This window comes from Choloepus didactylus, chromosome 1, assembly GCF_015220235.1.
Source record: "Choloepus didactylus isolate mChoDid1 chromosome 1, mChoDid1.pri, whole genome shotgun sequence".
NCBI lineage: Eukaryota > Metazoa > Chordata > Mammalia > Pilosa > Megalonychidae > Choloepus > Choloepus didactylus.
Window position 1 is genome coordinate 190,997,342 of NC_051307.1, and position 21,057 is coordinate 191,018,398.

The 21,057-nt window shown below is 53.0% G+C and overlaps 1 protein-coding gene across 6 annotated transcripts in view; it reads right to left on the reverse strand.

Moving 5' to 3' along the window:
• Positions 1-308: 308 nt before the first annotated feature.
• SCN5A (sodium voltage-gated channel alpha subunit 5) overlaps positions 309-21,057 on the reverse strand; it is a 100,151-nt gene continuing 79,402 nt past the window's right edge. For 4 of the 6 annotated variants that reach the window (XM_037847457.1, XM_037847445.1, XM_037847469.1 and 1 more), the window contains 8 exons: positions 17,489-17,662; positions 13,859-13,981; positions 11,720-12,001; positions 9,504-9,557; positions 8,618-8,755; positions 7,839-7,943; positions 6,421-6,691; positions 2,636-3,876 (listed from right to left, as the gene is read on the reverse strand). In XM_037847457.1, coding sequence (XP_037703385.1) covers positions 2,636-3,876; positions 6,421-6,691; positions 7,839-7,943; positions 8,618-8,755; positions 9,504-9,557; positions 11,720-12,001; positions 13,859-13,981; positions 17,489-17,662 — 2,388 coding nt within the window. Of the gene's footprint in view, positions 3,877-6,420; positions 6,692-7,838; positions 7,944-8,613; positions 8,756-9,503; positions 9,558-11,719; positions 12,002-13,858; positions 13,982-17,488; positions 17,663-21,057 lie in introns of all 6 variants that reach the window. The other 2 variants (XM_037847463.1, XM_037847449.1) reach the window with 2 other exon arrangements.

Sequence of the window (21,057 nt, forward strand, 5' to 3'; positions counted from 1 at the left end):
CAGGAAGCTGACTCCAGGAGCGGCCCCTGCCCGTTCCCCACAGCAGCTGCCCCTTCCTGCCTCACTTTTTCAAACCCAATGTGTGAGCCCCAAACGAGGCCCTCGTCCTCCTTGGAGCCCCAGACAGGGGGTCCTGGAAGGCAGGCCGGGCTGTCCTCGCAGCCTGCTCTGCCCACACCCCTTTTTCTGGGAAAACCACCAGGAGTCCGAGTCGGTTTAGGAACTGCATCCCACTCGCCGTCACCTTTGTCAAATCTCAGTGCAACAACAGAGTCCACACCAGGTCATGAAGCCGTTTATTGGTTTGTTTTAAAAATACGTATTTTATTTATACACGAAGTTTGGTGAGAAGTGCTCCATTAGTTCAGACATCATCTGGCACTTGATGCTTGTCCCTCTTGCCTTTCTCCCACCCTCTTCTCCCCTCCTGCTGGTCAATGTGCAATTCTTGGGAAAAAAAAAACAAGAGCCTCACTAAAAGCTAAGGAGTCGGGTCTAGGTGGCCCCTGCCCTGGGTCTCACTGTCCGCAGCCACTGGGGTCTGTCGGCGGCTGGCCTCGGGCACCTGTCTAAAGGCTCCCGGGCTGTCCACATGCACAAAACCACATCTCCTTCCGGCCAGCTGGGCCGGCAGCCCGGCCTGCCTCCCCAGGCACATTCCTGCCCGGGTGGTGGGCAGTGAGTGCCAGGGGTAGAGCACAACCTCTGCAAGTCTTGAGAGCAAAGCACAGAGAGATACACAAAAATAAGATTTCCACTCAGAGAAGTGTCGCTGGGATGATCTAAACTAGGCCCCACACTGGAATTGGAGAACACGGGAGGAGAAGCTGCTGGGCATGGGTGGGGTGGGTGCTGGGATGCCAAGGGAACTGGGATGACGAGAAGAAACATAATACTTGACTTGCCAGCAATGCCGCCCTTCAGCACTGCCCCGAGCATCCCAAACGTCTGGCCCTCCGACAGCTCGGCGAGGTAGGTTAGGAGTAGCCGGGCTCCGGCTTCCCGGGCTGCCCGAGGTGGGCATGGGACACTGAGGGGGCCCGTGCAGCAGATGCCCGGCGGGAGAGCTGGCATCGGGCAGCTGAGCCCCTGCCTGCTCAGGCTCCACTGGCCAGGGCTCTGTCACACTCAGGGTGACAGTTCTCTGCATTGAAAGATTTGCATATGCTAAATAGGATTGTCAGCAGCTGAAGAGGCCCTGGGGGGTAACTGGACTAGAAAAAGTATTTTTCCCTGAAAAAGCCTTCTCACCAGACCTCTGGGAGAGCCTGGTCCCTGCCCCAGGAGGTTCCTGTGGTTGGGAGTCACCGGGACTGGGCTGAGCCAGCAGGGCCACTCTGCTCCCCAGCTAAGGACGCCCGTGGGTCATCCTCCTCCCAGGGCACGGACACTGGCCTGACCGAGGCCCCTGCTCTGCCCACTCCCATGCCCCTGGGTCTGGAGAGGAGCTGGGGACACACGTGCACCCCCTCCTTGTTGGTCAGAGGTGGAGAGGCCCGGGGAGAGAGCTCTGGGCAAGGGCAGTCGCGTACTTTCTTCAGACAGGCTGAGGGGCCCCATGGCTGAGCGCCATTCAGCTAATTTGAGCTGCTTAGCCCCAGCCCCTGAGCTCAGGCAGCCTTCTCCCCTCGCAGTCTGTGGGGGGCCTCCAGGCTCTGGGAGCACAGAGAAGCCATGTGGCGGCCCAAGGGCGGGCTGGCTCCCTCACAACCCCCCCGTTTTAACATTAATACTCCCCTGGGAAGAAAAGGCAGCATCAGTGCCCAGGGTTAGCCCTGCAGCCCAGGCCCCTCTCTTCTGGAAGCTTTTTTTTTTTTTTGTAGGACTGGCCCCAGCATGGCCTGCATAAAAACACAGGGAGAAGAATGGGACATTGGGGACAGTGGAAGGCCAGAGCGAGTCCCAGGGACTAGAACGTTCACCCACGGGGGTCAGAGGAAAGCCTGTCTGCCTTAGCCGGACACTCGCCTGACAGGAGCCTGGCCCCAGGCAGCCTGTGTCTGGCCTCCGCGTGTGTGAAGAGGGGCTTGCAGCCCTCCCTGGCACCTCAGCACAAACGGCAGGGGGGCTCCATTCTGCCCCTGGGTGGTGAAGGCCTGTGGGCGCCACACAGGATTCCATTCCTGCTTTTTGACAACAGAGTTTTCCTCGCAGTTTCAGCAGCTCCGTAGACACTCTTGTTCAGAGTTGAGAAGAGGCAGTGTGAATTTCCGCCGATATCCATGGAAAAAACATTAGTTCTTTGCTCAAGTAAAAAAATATCAAATATAATAAATTTATGAAATTCCATTCACAACATATACAGTCTCCGTGTCAGGTTTTGCCTCAGCAGCAGGGATGGGGTTGCTCTGCAGAGCCCGAGGGCACTGCCTGACCACGGCAGGCCACTGGTACGTGTGGGGCCTCTGGGGAGGGACAGGCCACCCCGAACGGTCAGCTCTGCCAACTGCTTCTGGCTGTCAATGCGGGCGCCACGCAACTCTGCCTTTACCACCCAGGGATGGAGGGCCACTTCTTACCCCTACAGCCCGAAGGAAGGAAGGCCCCAGCTTGATGCTGCTTTGTGACTGCATTCAGGCTTGCCATGATGCCACAGGCTTCCTCTCAGTGAGTCCTGGCCAGCCGGAGCCGAGGTTCACACGATAGACTCGCGGTCCCTGTCTGGGGATGGAGGGAAGTCTGCGAGATCGTCACTGCGGCTATAGTCAGACGCCCGCACCTGGAGATTATCGCTGGTGGCCCTAGTGACGCTGTCATAGGAGGGTGGGAAGGATGTGGAGGAGATGGAGGAGCTGGAGGGTGGGCCAAGGCGCTGGGAGAAGTTCTCATTCATCACGTAGGCAATGAGGCCCTCTCGCTCGGGGGCGTCCTCTTCGGAAAGGCCACTGCTGCCCGCCTGCTGGCGGAAGAGGAAGGAGGCGTGCCTCATGGAGCGCTGCAGCAGGTGCCTGCGGAAGGCCCGCTGGATGACCGTGGCCGACACCTCCTCGTGCTTGCGCCGGAGCGTGGTGGTGATGGGCTCATAGGAGATCTTGGATGGGTTGGCTGCCATGAACTTCTCCTCCATCTGGATCTTCAAGGCGTCCATCTCCCCAGACTCACCCAGGACTCTCTTGGTGAAGGCAAAGAGGATGTCCATGCAGTGGATGCGGTCCCCACTCACCATGGGGAGGTCCATGTTGATGAGGCTTATCTGGTTCGGCTTGGCTATGCGGAGAGGCTCGGACAGTGCATCGGCGAAGTTGGACAGGGCTGAGTACTCAATGAACTGAGTGGCCTCTGGGTCGAACTTCTCCCAGATCTCATAGAACATGTCGAAGTCGTCCTCACTCAGGGGCTCGGTGCTCTCCTCCGTGGCCACGCTGAAGTTCTCCAGGATGATGGCGATGTACATGTTGACCACGATGAGGAAGGAGATGATGATGTAGGTGGTGAAGAAGAGGATGCCCACGGCTGGGCTCCCGCAGTCCCCCCGGGAGCCATTGCTGTTGAGCAGATTGGGGTTGCAGTAGGGGGGACCCGTGTTGAGGATGGGGCTGAGGAGGCCGTCCCAGCCGGCCGACGTGGTGATCTGGAAGAGGCACAGCATGCTGTTGGCAAAGGTCTGGAAGTTGAACATGTCGTCGATGCCGGCCTCCCACTTGACGTATGCAAAGTTGGCCATGCCAAAAATGGAGTAGATGAACATGACGAGGAAGAGCAGCAGGCCGATGTTGAACAGGGCAGGCAGGGACATCATGAGGGCGAAGAGCAGCGTGCGGATCCCCTTGGCCCCTCGGATCAGCCTCAGGATGCGGCCAATCCGGGCCAGGCGGATGACTCTGAAGAGCGTCGGGGAGAAGAAGTATTTCTGGATGATGTCTGAGAGCACAGTGCCTGTGGGAAACAACAGAGACAGTGGCCACAGATGCCACGCCTGTCCTCCCTCCAGCCCAGCCTCACTGGTGGTGCAGTGAGGAGCCAGGGAGAGGACAAGCACTTCTAGGAAGACTGGGCCGACGGGCATGCTAGGACCCTGCCTCCTCCCCCTCTAAGCCCCCATTTCCTGAGCTGATTCAGAAAATGAGGACCCACAGAACCTGCATTCTTTCCAAAGAGCCTTCTCGGCCCCTTTGTTAATCTGCTGAGAACACCTGCACAATAGAGCTGTACCAGCCCCATCTTTTAGAGGCTCGAGGGGACACTCTGAGCATCTTGGTGACTCTGCTTGGACCAGAACTCAGGCCTTCCAGCTCCTTGCTACTCTAAGTGTGGTCCAAGGACGAGCAGCGACAGCATCTCCTGGATGCTTGCTAGAAATGGAAAATCTCAGCTCCACCCCCAGGTCCTCCAAATCAGAATCTGTGTTTTAACAAGCCTGGTGGTTCATGTGCACATGGCAGGGCAAGAAGCACTGGCCTAGATGTTGGCACACTCCCCTATGCCACACACGCCTCTGCGTCTTATCTCAGCCTCCCTGGGGTGGCTCCTATCACCCTCCTCTTCTTTCGGGGCTGCCTGTCCCCCTGGTTGCTAACCTGTGATTGGAGTTTTCAGGAGTAGGGATATAAACTATAGGGGAAAGAGTGAAACAAAGTCTCCTTATCTAATAAAGTCACTGGCTGACCTGTGTCCCAGTGTTTACTGTCAATAGGGTACTGGGCTGAGACTTCATTTCATTTAGTCCTTCCAGTCACACTGGGAAGTGAGGTGATACCATCATCTTCACCTTCTAGAGGAGGAAACTGAGAGGTGACGTAACTTACCCAGTTGTTACCTAATAAGTGAGAAGTTGGGAGTTGACCCAGGCACTGTGGCTCTACGTCAGCCCTCTCAGCCACACGTCTGCCAAGGCCCAGCACCAGGACCTGCGGGAGGTTCCGAGGGCACCTCCTGAAGCCCCGTGAGCCTCTGCCTCATGCTTCCCTCCTGCTGCCGACAGCCTGCATTCTCTAAAGCTTCCCTCCAGTCCCCACTAGGCACACACACTCTTGCCCTCACTCCAACCTGTGGTGTCCCAGAGCATTTCCTACCCCTACAGGGCACTTCTAACCATCTGCCCATCATGGCAGTGACCCAGCCCCTGCCTTAGTCCCTGAGTTCACTGAAGGCAGGGGATGCATATGGCAGAATGACAGAAGTTAGAGTCATCCCAAGGCAGAGTCCCATGGGGTAGACACAAGAGTTTCGGCTCTGAGCATACAACAAAAGAGAAAAAAAGGAAATAAATTGGACTTCATCAAAATGAAAAATGTTTGTGCAACAATGGACAGCATCAAGAAAGTGGAAAGACAGCCCACAAAATGGCAGAAAATATTTGCAAATCAAACTTCTGACAAGGGACTAGTATCTAGAATATACAAAGAATCCTTAAAATTCAACAATAAAAAAAAAACAAACTAAAAATGTCTCCAAAAAGATACATAATGGCCAATAAGCACATGACAAAAAGTTCAACATCATTAGTCATTATGGAAATGCAAATCAAAACCACAGTGTGTACCCCTTCACATCCACTAGGATGGCTAAAATTAAAAAGGATATAATAATAATGTGTGGACGAGGATGTGAAGTAATTGGAACCCTCAAACATTAATGGTGGGAACGTAAAATGGTTCAGGAACTTTTGAAAGCAGTTTGAGAGTCCCTCAAAATTTTAGATTATTGGCTGTCAGGGGTGGGGGAAGTAGGGAAAATGGGGAGTAACTGCTAATGGGTTCAGGGTCACTTTCTGGGGTGATAAAAATGTTCTAAAATTAGATGGTAGTGACAGTTGCACAACTCTGTGCAAGTCACTGAATTGGCAAATTTTGTGGTATGTGAACTATATCTCCATACAGCTGTTATTGGGAAAAAAAACATTTGGGCTCTGAGGGTGCAACATGGGTGCAGACTCTATCACTGCTGCACCCTAGCTCTGTGATCTCCCTGCCTTGGTGCTGAGTTTATAAGGTGAATTACATGAGGTGGGTGATGTCTGAAAGAGCCTGGCACATTCCTTAGTGGCTAGATTCCAGAATATTCCCTCTTCAGAAATAATTTCTAACTTGGAGGGCCACCTGCCTCCCATCCCTGGGGATTCATCTCACCCTGAGCCTCTTTCTCCTTCAGCCTCAGGGGCACTTTCCCTTGGGAGGGTAGGAAGTCCACAGCCTCCACCATCTTTCCCAGGCTCATCCTTGAAGTTCCCCTAACAGCCAGAGAGCTGCGTTCCAGGGTGTTTCTCTGCCAGCTTGGTACCCTTGGCGTGAGAGGGCTCTCCCAAAAAGTTCTCTCTGGAAGGTGTGTGTGTGTGAGTGACGGGGGGACAGGCGAAGAATGCAGAGGAAAAGAATGCCTAATGTTGTACTTGGCATCAACGGTGACCTGCCCCAGACCTGGGGCTGGAGGAGAGGCCTGGCCTGGGGAAGGCAGCTCAGTCCAGCAGACTTGCATACCCACCCACAATGGAGAGGATGACAACCACAAAGTCGAAGATATTCCAGCTATTGGTGAAGTAATAGTGGCGCAGGGCAGTCATCTTAATGATGCACTCGCCGGTGAAGATGGCCACAAAGAGCAGGTTGATCTTGGACAAGATGTTGACCTTCTCAGGGCTCTGGTCATCTGTCTCCACCATCATGGTCACCATGTTCAGGCAGATGAGGAACATAATAGTGACGTCGAAGGCCTGCTTGGTCACGATGTCGAACATGAAGCCCTGGTACTTGTTCTGAAAGGAGGGACAAATGGGTTGGGCTCAGCAGGGTCCACAGATAGGCCAGCAAACCCCCTGTTGCTGCCTCCCAGCCAGACCACCCACCCTCCTAACTCTACCTTTTGGTGAGGCCAACACCCCTGCCAGACTCCCACAGGCAATACAGAAGAAGGCATGGGGGCTGAGACGGCCTGGCCTTCCTGCTAAAATGCTCTCCGTGCTTCAAGGCTCTACCCTTAGGCACGTTCCCCCTCAGCCTTCCCTGATGGATCTTCAGGAAGGGATTTATCCGAGACCAAGTTTCCTTAGTATGTTGTTCATTATGCTTCTCTTTTTGATCCTTCTGCCTCAGATTTAAAGTTCAATCCTAGTAATTGTATATTCCATCCCCCTTTTTTTAGAGAATAGATTTTATTTATTCTACTAATCTATTCCACCCCCCACCTTTTTTAGAGAATTTTTATTTATTCTACTAACTGTATTTATATGTGTCTTTAATTGTAAGCCAGATCACATTATTTTGGGGGGGAGAGATAAGATTATAAAGAAGTGGGAACACACACAATGAATCTGGAATAGCGTCTGGTGAATAGGAATCAGATGAAACTGATGAATTGGATTAAAAAACTGGAGTTGCCATTTACTCCCTCCCCCTGCAAAATACACACACACCCACCCCCACCCCCACCCCCCCACACACACACGTGACCCAAGACAATGGTGCCATCAGGCCCTGTGGGCCAGTCTAACACCCCTTTCTTGCTGCACCCACCAGGGGACTCTGGAATACAACTCCCTGTTTGGTGGGGGCTGGGGCCAGGGTTATAAGGATAAGGCTGGGAAATGGGGCTGGGGCTGTGGAGACTGTTCTCTTCCTGGTAGGTGAGGAGGGGGCTCACTCAGAGGCAGATGGCTTCCTGTGAGTGGGGAGGGTCCCCCAGATGCCACAGCCTTCTCATGGCTTCCTCCCTACCTCAAGACTGAGACCTTTGTGTGTGGCCAAAAATCCATGAGTTTCCTTCTTTCCCTGGACTTGCTGAGGGCCTTAGGCCAGGCCAAGAGACCATGAAGAGGCCCCAGTTGCTGGCCATGTGTCATGGGGTCTTCCCGGGCCCCCGCAGCATGTCCTCCCCACTCCTGCTACATCAGGAGCCTGGCTCACCAGGGGTCTCGGGATGGGCTTCTGGGGCTTCTTGGAGCCCAGCTTCTTCATGGCGTTGTAGTACTTCTTCTGCTCCTCGGTCATGAAGATGTCCTGGCCCCCTAAGTGCACAGAGACAGTCCCAGCCTCATTCTGGAGTTCTCAGAGACTCCAGCATGAGGGCACAGGGGACTTGCCTCCTCGATGAGGGTGTGGGGCCAGCCCCTCCTTCCTTCCTCTCCTGGTGGAGAAAAGTACATCCCTCTCCTGACCCAGAGATTCTTCCCCAAACTGGCTTTTCCAGGGTTCCCTCTCTCCATTCACCTGCAGAGCTCTCTGGCTTTGTGACCTGGCTAGCCCCCAGCTCCGATGCCTCCCCTGCCCCACTCAGCCAGCTCGTTCTCTCTGCCCACTTGATTTGCTGCAACCCAATCATGACCCCAAGAGGACAGGGACCCGGTCTCTAGGCCTTGTGTCTGCACAGGCCCCACCCATGTTCCCTGATCAGGGACCCTGTAAATAGTCCCCACCCACAGACAAGCTTCTGTCAGGAGCCTCATCTCTCAGGTAGACTAGGGCAGGTGTGGGGCTACCCAGCAAGGCCCCAAGTTACATTCTTACGGGCCTCGGCACGTCACACCCATGGACGCAACCCCTCCCCACCCCATTCCAGCAGCAGTGAGAAGAGGACCATCCCCAAAGGGGGTGAGGTGAGGTGGGGCCTGGAGCCAGAATAGGTCCTCAAGCCCGGTGCCCAGCCCTGCCTGCCTAGCCCAGTGGGGAGCCTGTGCTCTACGTATCTTTTTCTTCTGTTGGTTGAAGTTGTCAATGATGACACCGATGAAAAGGTTCAGGGTGAAGAAAGAGCCGAAGATGATGAAAATGACAAAGTAGATGTACATGTAGAGGTTGTACTCCCACTGGGGCTGCTCTTCATACTAAGGGGAGAAAGCAGACAGGGGAGTCAGACAGGCTGGGGCTGAGGGGTCAGGGCAAGGTGGTCTGGGGGGTGGAGGGCATGTGGTCTGGGGAAGAGACAGGCTGTGATCTTGGGGGTCAGAAGGGATGTGGCCTGGGGGATCAGACAGGTGAGAGTTGGGGGTGGAGGCAGAGGGCGGGCTGGGGGTGTCCTCTCTGTGGAGAGAGGGTGTGTCCAGGGCAAGGTCTCCAGCACAGGTGTGTGTGTGTGTGTGTGTGTGTGTGTGTGTGTGTGTGTGTGTGTGTGTGTGTGTACAGAGCAGGGCCAGGGGAAGATGGGACTAGAAGTGAGAAGAGCAGATGGTGACAGGTGAGGAGAGCAGACACCTGGGCTCAGGGCAGGCACATGATCAACACAGGGCTCCAACTCCTGGGGCACTGGGAGGTTTCAGTAAATCAGGGCATCTCTCAGTTTCATTGAACTATCAGTGTGATTGGATGGGGCATGAGGATGAAGAAATTTGATCTGAGTCTCTGTTGCCTCCACCCCATCCTTGTGGGGCAAGACTTCAACATTAGAGCAAATTACAGTGAGTTTCATTTGGGCATGCTGGGACTCCTCAGGAGGCCACACGGTCTTGCCCCATGGCTAGGGCTGGGCATCTCAGAGAACCTCAGGTTGACATGAGATCTTGCCCTTGTGGGCTGGGCTCTCAGATGTGGACACAGGCGCCTGTTTTGGTGGGAGAGGCCAGTGTGGTAACCTACCCCCCTGGAGTCCACAGCTGCGTACATAATGTCCATCCAGCCTTTAAATGTTGCCTGGAAGTAAAAGACAAGGTTAAGAATATCATTTCACTCTGTGTCTTGCCTGAGCCACATAGGGCTACTGTCTGAGCCAGCTACAAGGAACAAGCAGCCCCACTCTTCTTCCACTCTGTCCAACTGGGCAAGACGTCAGGGAAAGAAAGGGCTTCTTGTTTCAGGGGGCGGCAGCAAAGGCTGGGGGTACAGGGGAAGCCAGCCCAGTAGACATCACGTGTAGGCTATGCAATAGGAGAATCGGCTTCTTGATCGAGGTCAAGAAAGCCAGAGACTGACAAGGCCTGAAGGAGGCCTGCGTCAGATCCACATTCATTTCAGAATCTGAAATAACACAGGTCCTGATGGTGGTGTTAGGGACAGGGTGGTGGGGCTCAGGCTCTCTGTTCCGGCTTATGGTCTGCCTTGGTGTGGACCTGGTACCCCTGTCTTGCATTTCAGGGAACTTTCTCCTCCATGAACTTTCAAAGCAAGTCCCATGAGAATCCCAACCTTCCCTGGTCCTGAAGGGGGTGCTTCTGCCAGTGGTGTGCTGGTACATGCTTAACAACTAGCTTTCCAGCAGGAAAAAACAAAAGCCCTGGTTGTTGTTTGCCAATTTCTCTGGTGAAAATACTCCCACCATGGCCAATGTCAAGCCACCAATGTGATGTGGCTGGACGTGGAGCTGGGAGGAGGTGAGCAGCTCTCCTTTATATACCATCTCTACTCACTGGTACAATGGACATAAAGAACCTCAAGAACATAGACAACAGTACAATGTAATGGTGAGTTTATTACCTTTGTTTTAATATCATTTATCTAACTGCAACTATATAATTTAATTTTGAATAGTGGCTGTGTTTAGCAACCAGCTTGCAGAATTCCTGGGAATTTAACAACCAAACTAGCTGTAGCACACCCCTGCCTTTGGAAAAGGAGAAAAGAGAGAGGCTGAAGGGGACAGGGTCATGGTGCTGGCAGTGTCATCTGCCCCAGTCTGGTACACTACGAAGATTCAGCAATAGCCCAAGAGATGTGCTTGGTAGGGAGAATGACTGCCCAGTGCAGCCTCACTTGTGCCCTTGGCAAAACCCAGCCCAGCCCCATGCCTGCTTTGAGGGAACAAACTTGGGTGCACAAACTTCCTGTGTCCAAGAGTTCTTATGAGGCAGGCAGGAAAGATGGGGAAACCAAGGCCCGGAGAGAGCAAGCTACTTCAGCAACCTGTGCCACAAGGCTCTCACCTGTAAAAAGAGCCTGAAATGCTTTAGAAACTGCTGGGGACCACCCAAGGTTACAAGATGCTCATGTTCTCCCAACCCCCAAATGGATCTGTCTGGAAAGGTGGGCAGTTCTGTCTACACAGGGGCCTCTCCTTCCAAAGGCCTGACACTCACGACAGTCATGGGGGTGAGAGGCCCCTCAGGGGTTGGCTCTCTTCCAGTTCTCCACTAGGGGAGTCTTTGGGGGAAAGTTACTGCTGGGACTTAAGGAATGGGTGGATGTGCAGAAAGTTTTCAGGAAAGAGTCCACTGTGTTGTCCTCTCCTTTGGGGACTACAGACGGGTATCTGGGCTTAAGCTTGTGAGCTTTATGCGTTATGGTTCTGTTGGCACTTCTCTTGTCAAGGCTAGTGGGAGGTCAATGTTAGGGCATGTGTCGTAACTGCTGCAGCCACCTGTGCTCACAAATCAACGGAAACTTTGGAAGGACTGGGTAGGGTTGTGTGTGTTTAAACATCACACATCTTGCACATCAGAAATGGAAACAAACAAGAGGTGTCACTACCTTTTATAACAGATGGGTGACCAGAATCACAATTTTGCTAATAGTTCAGCCCCTGCATGGTCTATGGTCTTTCATTTTCAACCCGTGCCAAAGTGCCAGTGTGAAGAGGTCAGATCGACTGCTGGCTGGTGGGTAGGTTCTGCTGCAGTGCTGACCTGGCCCCCATGACGTGCCTCTCAGAACATGTGGCACGTGCTCTAGAACTGAAAACCTTGGGACTTTCTAAGGAGCCAAGGAGTCCCGGGAGAATTCTTAGCCCTCATCGGGCAGGGTGACCCTATTGTGAAGGTGCAGGGTGGCCCCTTCCTGCCCACTCCTCCCTCACCACGGGGGAAGGAGCTGCTGCTGGAGACCCAATGGGAGGAAGGAAATCGCTCCTCTCTGCGACTTACCACCTGCAGAAGGGCCAGGTATCCGGCTCCCACGTTGTCAAAGTTGACTTTCACTTTGGTCCAGTACAGTTCGCCAGTCACGTTGAAGGACTCACAGTCGCTCTTGTTGTTCACGATGGTGTAGTTCAAAGGCAGGTCTCCCTCGGTCTGGTTGATGCACCGCCCAAACTTCCCCGCAAAGAGGTTCACACCCATGATGCTGAAGATGAGCCAGAAGATGAGGCAGACGAGGAGGACGTTCATGATGGACGGGATGGCGCCCACCAAGGCATTGACCACAACCTCAAAGGGACAGAGCAGAGGCTCAGTTCCTGGGGTGGCCCGAGGATATGCCCTTTTCAAGAACCTCAGTGAACTTCCTGACTGTAAGTCCCTGGAGGGGTGGGGGGTGGGGACAAGGTTGGGGTCATGGGCTGAGGGGACCACTTCCTGTCTCTAAGGAGAGGTGACTCGATGGCTAGAAGCCCTGCTGGGGGGTGAGGGGAGAGAGAGAGAGAGCAGAGCCTTTTCATCTCCACCCTAGAGTCTGATGCAATTACAGAGTACATGCTCTTTCCCTTCCTGGTTCTGTCCTGGTTTCCTGACCTTCAAAACTTAAATTTCAACAGGGTCTCTGCTAGCTGAGTATGCCAGAAATCTGATAGGAAAGAACTTCCGGAGACAGGTTTCTCGGTCTTCGTGCCTCCCATCAATCCCACTAGTCCTTACACTCTCTGAGCTACGTTGCTGCTCTATTTTAGGGGTGGTGCCACCTGGAAGAGTGTCCTCTGCTAGAGTGTGCCCACGGGACCTGTGTGCGGTATGTCTGGAGGATGCTACGACAGTTCTCCCATGTTCTGGTGAGAGCAGAGCCTCGTGGGCCTGTGGTGCGGGTGCTCCCTGGGCTTCTCCCCCTCCCCATGGAGTCACAGCCTCACACTCATCACCAAAATCACAGCACCGAGAGAGGCGTCCTTGGCAAATCCATTTGGGCCAAAACACTCCACTCAGGAACCAAGTCCCTGGCTCTTCGTGAACCAGGAAAGTTTGCAACACAGACTGAAAGGAAAGCTGGGGTGGACGGTGTGGTGGGGCAGGCAGAGGGCCCGGGTGCCGGGATGGGTAATGCTGACACATGCCAGGGAGAGGGCACGAAGGACCAGGGAGGCAGAATGGGAACCCAGCTCTCAAGGGGCCCTGAGCTTGGGCAGCTGGAAGGCCTGGAGTGTGCCCTTAACTGCAGCCACAGCCGAGAAGTTCCTCGTCCTTCTGGAATCAAATGTCCTTGCTCTAAAGGACACTGGGTCAGATTATTCCTTGGTGGAGGGCTTCCCACCAGAAATTAGTGATTTGTAAAATTCCCCATGTACTGGGGGTGTGGGCAAAGTTCAGAACAATCAACCCAAAGGTGGGCCGAGCAATGAGGCCTGCTGGGTCAGTGAGGGAGACACTGGTGTGTCTTATGAAGCACAGCAGAAATTTGCACATCTTGTTAAAAAAAAATCACACACATACACACACATATATATGCACACACATACATATTTGTTTTCTGGCTATATATATATATGTATATAGCATGGCTAATGTTTTCCTTAGCGTGCTCATATTCTTTGGTAAAATTTGGTAACTTGAAAAATGCACTAAGAAAATAGTGTAGAACAGTTTGCTCAGTAAATGACCGTTTCACTTTGCAAACAACGAGAAAACAGCTTGCGCCATGGCCTTCCCTGCCGGCCCTCACTACCACAGCCCCACTGCTTGTCCCGTCTGAGGGAAGACCAGCCCTGGGTCCCCAGCAAGGAGGGGATGCACAGGGAGTGGGGGACACACTCATAGATGAGGCCCGGGAGGAGACAGGAAGTGGAGCGCTGCAGGTGCCAGTGGACTGGGGGTGCAGCTGCAACACCTCTCCTTTGTCCAGTGTTTCCCTAGGCCTCACCGAGGCCGCAGGCTGCTGGCAAGAGCCCTGGGAGGGGGCTCTTGCAGCTCTGCACCCCTGCCCATGCCTCCACGCCCCAGTGGGCCTCTCCTGACCTTTGGGACCATGCTCCTACCCAGCCGGGCAAGGCCCCAGATGCTGGCTCCAGGCTGAGCCTATGGAACCCCTCAGTGGAATGGCCTCCCCCGGCCCAGCAGGAAGGCAGCAGCCTCTCTTACCCTCATGCCTTCAAACCGCGACAAGGCTCTCAGGGGTCGGAGTGCACGCAATGTTCGCAGCGACTTGATGGGGCCCATTTCGGCAAAGCCCAGGGTGTTTGCCACCAGGCTTATCAGGGAGACCTGTGGGGGGCAAAGCGAGGCATGGGGGTGGGGCGGGGTAGAGGCAGAGGGTAGGATCTCGGGCCCCCAGCGACAGGGCGGGGTGCGAGGGAGCCGTCGGGCCTATCCCACCAGGGCTACATCGTCTGCCCTAGGCCCTCGCGCCCGGGGCCAGGATTCCTACGGGCCAACTGTGCCCTGGCCTTTCCTGAGAGCCTGCTTTGTGCCAGGCACTCCACACACATCACCCCAGGGTATTGCAGAGCATTACTCCTAGTCTACAGATGAGAAAACAGAGATCCAAAGCCACTGACTAGGGCAGAGGAGCAGGGTTTCAAAGCCTGGGCCTTCGGTCCCCACAGGCTTTCCTTCAGGTCACACTCCAGTCTTCAAGCCTGCCCCTTGATGGCCCTGGGTTGGTTACCAGCAGACACACTGCCCAGCATTACCCCAAAGCCATATTTTGCAACATTCTGAAAACATCTTGAGAGAGGGAGGCCCAGGTGGGGAGCTGCAGTTCTTTGTTCCGCCTGCCCCTCTCGCCCCACTCCCTGGCCCCGGGGGCTTTGCCATTCAGTGGACTTTATCCTTCTAAAAGCTCCATGGGCTCCTACTCTCTTCTTACTTCACCCTGGCCCGGGATCACAGTAGAAAATGACCTCCTGCCTGACCTTCCCTGCATTCACTATGAACACAACGCTTGGGGGTGGTGAGGGACCCCTGCAGACAGAGCTCCCAGGGCCCTGGGCCGCCCAGCCTGCCCACCCGGCTCTCAGCGGGCCTTCTGTTTTCTCCAAAGCTTGCCCCCTCTGCCCCCCGCCCCCAGCCTCCCCCTCAGTTGATGGCAGCTCCGACCTCCCAGCTGCTCAGCCCGCAAACCTTGACGTCAGCCCTGCCTCCTCTCTTTCTCTCACACCCTCTGTCCAGCCCATCAGGATTTCCTGTTGGCTCTGCCTTCAAAATACATCCCCAGTCCAAACACTTCTCACCAGTTCCACTGCCACCACCCCAGCTGGGCCACTGGCGTCTCTCCCCTGGATTACTGCCACTCATGTCCCACACCCCAGAGTGAGCCTTCAAGAACATGGGTCAGTTCATGCCACTCTTCCGTTCAGAGCCCTCCAACACCCCCCCCATTTCATCAGAAATAAAAGCTCACATGTTTTCAAAGGCTGCAAGCCCTAATGTGATCTGGCCCCTCCTTTACCTCTCTGACCCGAGCTGCACCTCCCTCACCCTCACACCCCACTCCAGTCCCTCTGGCCTCCTCACAGATCTTCAAGTATGCCAGGCACGCTCCCACCACAGGGCCTTTGCACTGCTGCTCCAATCTCCACACGGAATGTTCTGCCAGGTGTCTCCTAGCTAACCCAACTTGCTTCAGATCTCTCAAATGTCACTGCCCAGTGGGCCTGCTCCTGCCGGTCTCTTGAAAGCTGAACCTGCAACTCCCTCCCAATCCTGGCCCTCCTAACCCCCTTCTTCCCTTTTCTATTTCCTCTGTTCTCCATGGTACACAGCACCTTCTCACATAATGTAACAATCGGCTTACTTATTATGCTGATTGTTAGCAGTCTCCTTCCTCTACTAGAACATAAGTCCCATGTGGGCAGGGATTTTTGTGTATTTCGCTGAAATCCTGAGCACCTAGAACAGTGTTTGTGTATATTAGATGCTCAATACTTTTTGAGGAAGAAAAAGAAAGCATGAATCAATCGTGACCTTCTTTCTCAAGACACTGGCGCTGATGTCCTCCTTTCCCACAAAGAAGGGTGGGGATGGGGCACAGTGTGGACAGTGTCAGGAAGCTGGATTCCAATCCCCAGTTCCTACTGCTCAACCCTGGGCAAGGTCCCTCACTGCTCTGAGCCCCAGTCTCCTTCCCTGCTCTTGGGACTGAGTGGGGAAGCACTGACAGCTCCTTTTCCACAGACTCAGTTCTGGGCTCCACAATGTGGCAGGTGGGCTTTCTCAGAAGTCTTTGCAGACTCATTCTGGCCTGCCTTGGGGGATTCCCAAAGAGCTTCAGGAACAGTTGGATCAGGGGGCCTAAGGGTCGAGCTGCCAGGATACTGGTCCCTCCCATGACCCCTTGGCAGGGAGGGCTCAGGGGTTCTCTCCTGGCGTCACCTCAGGGAGGATCTGAGGGCTGGGCAAGGCTGTCTTGGGCATCTATACTTCCCTCTCCCTCCTTCCCTCTCTGCTACCCCAGCACCCCTCATGCTAGCGTTAGCATCCTCTTGGCCACCATGCCTCTGTGCACTATTATTTGGCCCTAGGAGCCTTTCCTGCCACAGCCACTTGTGGTTTGCCTTCCCACCCAGGCTTGGTGGCCCAGGCCTGGACCCTGGCCAGGCCTACTGGGGACTGAGCCCCTCTCTTTGCCCTCTGAGTGGGAGTGGGCCCTAAGTACAAGGCCTGAGCCTCCCCCATCACCCCAGAAGGACTGTCCCCACTGGTGTACAGTGCCCGATGCCAAGCCCAGAAGCGGTTGGCAAACCCCACCCTTTCTGGAAAGCTTGTCACGGTCTGCAGATCTTGAGCCACACTCTGCTCCATGGGACCCAGCACAGACCGATATGCTCATCTGAGCCCCTACCCTTTGCCAAGGCTCCCTCTGCCCTTAGTGAGGGCAGACCTGGGACTGCTCTGCTGCCTGGGCCTTGTTTCTTTCCTCTGGCCGCTTCCCCACTTGACGGTGCTTTGAGCTACTTTTGAGTCTGTGGAAAGGGAGCTGTCAGTGCTTCCCCACTTGGTCCCAAGATCAGGGAAGGAGACTGGGGCTCAGAGCAGTGAGCGACCTTGCCCAGTGTTGAGCAGTAGGAACTGGGGACTGGAATCCAGCTTCTCGTCAGATCCTGCCCTCACCCTGCTTGGTGCCCAGCATCCTGTGGCCTGGGCAGCTGTGGCACGGGGGCCTCCTGCTCCATCTACCAACTGACTGCTCAGAGGACACTCCCGGGCAGGAAAACCCACGCTGTCACCCACTGTCCAGGGCAGCAACTCTGAACCCCTCAGGCAAGGCTCATGCCTTCCTCCTTTCAGGTGACTCATCCTTCTGCCCAAGCCGGGAGGCTCTCCCCTGCCTGCCCAGCACCCCTTCATCCACCTTCTCTCCTCTGGCCTTTGGCTCACCCCATCCCCCTGTACAGAATGACCTCCCCCTTCGTGTGCGCACAGAGGCTCTTACTGGCTGTCTGTCCAGTAGGCCTGGTAGACCCTACATGACACAGTGAGACGAGTGCTGTACTATGGGCTTTTCTGCTCCCCTCCCTCTTCTGGCCACCCTGAGGGGGCAAGCAGCCTGCTCCTGCCTTGGCTCACTCCCTGGCCGGGACTGCCCTTGACTGTCCCCTCTGGGTCTGCCCCTGCTCCTCGGGACCCCAGCCTATGGCACAGCTGAGCACCTCCAGCCCGCCCGGCTAACTCCCGCCCACCCTGTCCCTCCGCCCCTCCACCTCAGTGCCTTCTTTGGGACTGGCAATGCAAGTCCCTCATCCCCCGACCCCTCCAGGGCGCCACACTCACGTCCACGATGAGGAAGTCCAGCCAGCACCAGGCGTTGGTGAAGTACTTCTTGAAGCCGTAGGCCACCCACTTGAGCAGCATCTCCAGCACGAAGATGTAGGTGAACATCTTGTCGGCGTACTCGAGCAGAACCTTGATGGTCTTGCGCTCCTCCAGGTAGATGTCCTCGAAGGCCTGCGGACAAGGTTGGACAAGGTGAACACAGTGTCCCGACCCACTGCAGACCTCACCCTGCACGCGGCGTCATTTTCTAACAACAACTGCTGCCCAGGAGGATGGGGAATGGAGGTGAGAAATGCTGTGGAGGTGACTCCTCCCCAGATCGACACTGGACTAGGTCAGTATGTCCTGCCAGATGGGTGGGCACCCCTGGGTGGCTCATGGTAGGTGGACAATAAGGTAGAGCACATGGTAGGAAAATTTCTCCTTGCTCACTAAAGAGCCAGTCTCGGCTTGGGGCTGGTGTGTGTCTCTAAGGCCTTTCTAAAACTTACTAATCTCCCATTTTCCCTGGGAGAGAGGGTGCGCAGGCCTCAGCCCCCAGCCTTCTGCCAAAAACAACATAAAACACTTTTGTTTTCATTCGATTTTGTTTATACTCTGTTTACGTTATATAGTTACCTACTCTTCATAGGAAATAATATTGGTTTCTTGTTATAACAATGGTTGAAAGTCTCCCTTTACAATAAATTTATTTCAACAAACAAAACCCAGTGAGAGTTGATTTAAAGCAAAATTCTAAATAAATGGTATTAAAGGTAATTTGTAGATAATGAAGTTAAGGAAACGCAGGACTAGATAAAATCAAATCTTGTCCAAGCCTTAGAATCTAGGAGCCAAGATTTCTAAAATGCTAGAAGCAATCTTTCTCCACTTCCTCATTCCTGCCTCAACCCAAGTCCCCGAGCCAACCGAGGAACACCGATGGCTCCCAGCTGCCCTCCTCCTCCAGCCTCCCCTTCTGGCTGCTGATTTGTACCTGCTCCTCTCGGGTTCTTCTCACCCTCCTGTGTGTGCTCTGTGGCTCCCCATCCAGGCAACTGAACACGTCAACCAGGGCCCCAGGGAGCAGCCTCCACGGCCACCTCGGGCCTCCCTGCCTGCCTGTGGGGCCTCCGTGTGCTACAGCTGTCGGGGCTGCTGGGGCATCAGGGCGCGCGCTGCCGGGGGACACACAGCGGCTGACCGCGGCCAGCCCAGTGGGAAAACCCAGCCCCAAAATGGACTTTGGGAGTTGGTCAAGAGGATCAGTACAAGCATTCTTTTTATGATTATAGAAATTGTGTGCTTCAAGTAAAAAAATTAAATCATAGAGAAAGTAAAAGTCACCTCCAACTTTCATTTTGCCAAAATAACCACTGCGAGCATTTAGGTGAACGTTCTTCCCGATATCTCTCCATGCATGTGAGACACGTGCTCCCCCCGACTATTTTGCAAGATATTATACTAAATATTTTGCCTTGAAATTGCTTTCTTCCACTAAACCATATGTTGTGAGCATTTATCCATTCAAGAATGTGACTATATACCGTAATATCTATTATTCTTTTTAAAGGCTGCATATTTCATTATCTATATAAACTACAATTTAGCTGGTCACCAGCCCTATTACTGAACATTTGCTTCTAATTTATCCCTAGTAGAAACAGCACTGCAGTGAACAACTTGTCTGATTATCTGCTGGGGAGAGATTTCCGGAATTGGGGTGCTGGGTCAAAGGTGTGCTTTTTGTACGGAACTGGGAACTGGGCTTCCAGAAGGGTGCACCGATACCTGCTTCCCTCCAGCACTCCACCAATGGTGGGTGCTCTTTCTCCTTTTTCAGTTTTCTCAGCCTGGTGGATGAAAATTGTATTTTGTTACATTTTATTTCATTACCAGTGATGCTGACATCTTTCCCTGGATACCTGCAGTGTTTACTTATGTTTTCCATACCGAAACTACATTTTTCATTCAGGAAACTCTTTGGTGTCATGTTTAGAAAGCCCTGGCCTATCCCAAGGATAGGAAAAAAAAAAAAAAATCACCCTTCTCTTCTTCTTTTCTTTTTTTACTTTGTGGTTTCATTGTTATACAATTACATTTTAAAAATCTAACGAATGTATTTTGGTAAGAAGTAACTACCCATTTTAATCATTTTTTGAGTGGTTCATTAACTATCCCAATACTTAATTAAAGAATCCACTTCAAATCCATGGCTAGAAGCTGAGTTTATCATACACTAAATTTCTATGTTTACTTAAATATGTTTCATAGGGTTTTGTGAGAATTAAATTGGTTGGTTGTAAATTGCTTAAAGCAGTATCTGCAATGCAGTAAAAGTGATTTAAAGTGTTAGTTATTATTTTTATTATTATTTTAGATCACATTTATTAATTTTATATGTATATTTAGATCTCCCATTGTCTTTTTTCTTCTACTAGATTTGTCAATAAAGAAGTATAGTGAAATCCCTGTATATTACAATGTGTTACTTTTTCCTGTTTCTCCAACGGCTTTGCTCTATATATTTAAATGCTATGCAATCCCAAGCAAAAACATATTTCTCAAGTTTGTTATCTGAGAGCATGTAGATAAACCTTTTTTTTTAACCACTTAGAGTCCTTTTCTTTTAAAGGATGAATTTTATCCAGTTACATTTATTACGAAAAGACATTTGATCTTGCCTTTGCCATATTACTCTCTGTTTTCTGATTTTATGCTTCCTTGTTGCTTTTTTCTCCTATCTTTTGCAATAAGATCTCAGTTTTCTTTACAACATTTTCCCTCAGCAATTTGGAAGAGATACAGTCTGTTTTCTTGTTAAGCAAGTTTATAACTTAAAATAACACACTTAGACTTCTTTTTCTCAATATATCATTGACATGGTTTTTTGACAACAGTGCTTGGCTGTCTACCCTGATTAGATTCACCAGATGCTTGCCAAAACTCCTCCTCACTTATGCCTAGCTGAGCTTTTCCTACACAGCCCAGACTAAATGGCTCTGGCTGCCCTTGTTTGCGGCTGTTTAAAAACAAAACTCGTTAACATATTGTCAAATCATCCTTCTCTGAAGCCCACAGAGATTTGGCTCCAGCAGCCAATGGTAAAACAGCAGGCAGGCTGCGAGTCATGGCTCCAGGCCCACTCAGGAACAGGGGCGGGGAGGGAGAGGAGTGGGTGCGAGGTCCAGAGGCTTAGAATCGGCAGCTACAGTGTCTCCGCATGGCCTGTCCCCACAGGAGGAGGCAGCACGGAGTGGAGCAGGGGCACACAGCCTTGGGACAAAGTGCCCCTACCTCCCACTCCACGGTCCACACCCTTCCTGGTAGTTGCTTATCTGTGGGAGCCTGACCTCCCAAACATATCAGGTGCGTACTCCCCCTGGACAAGGAAAGTATCTATTTCTTCTGCTTTCTTGATCATTTCCCGTCCCATTCACCAACACCTTCTAGAACCCTCTCCAGGGCTGCCCCTCCTCTTCCTAGAAGGGCTCTGAGAAATCAGAGCAGGAGGCTTGGGAGCCAGCTACAGTATCCCTGGAGGGCCTCACTGTTCCTCCTGGCCTCAACAAACCCCTGTCCTTCAT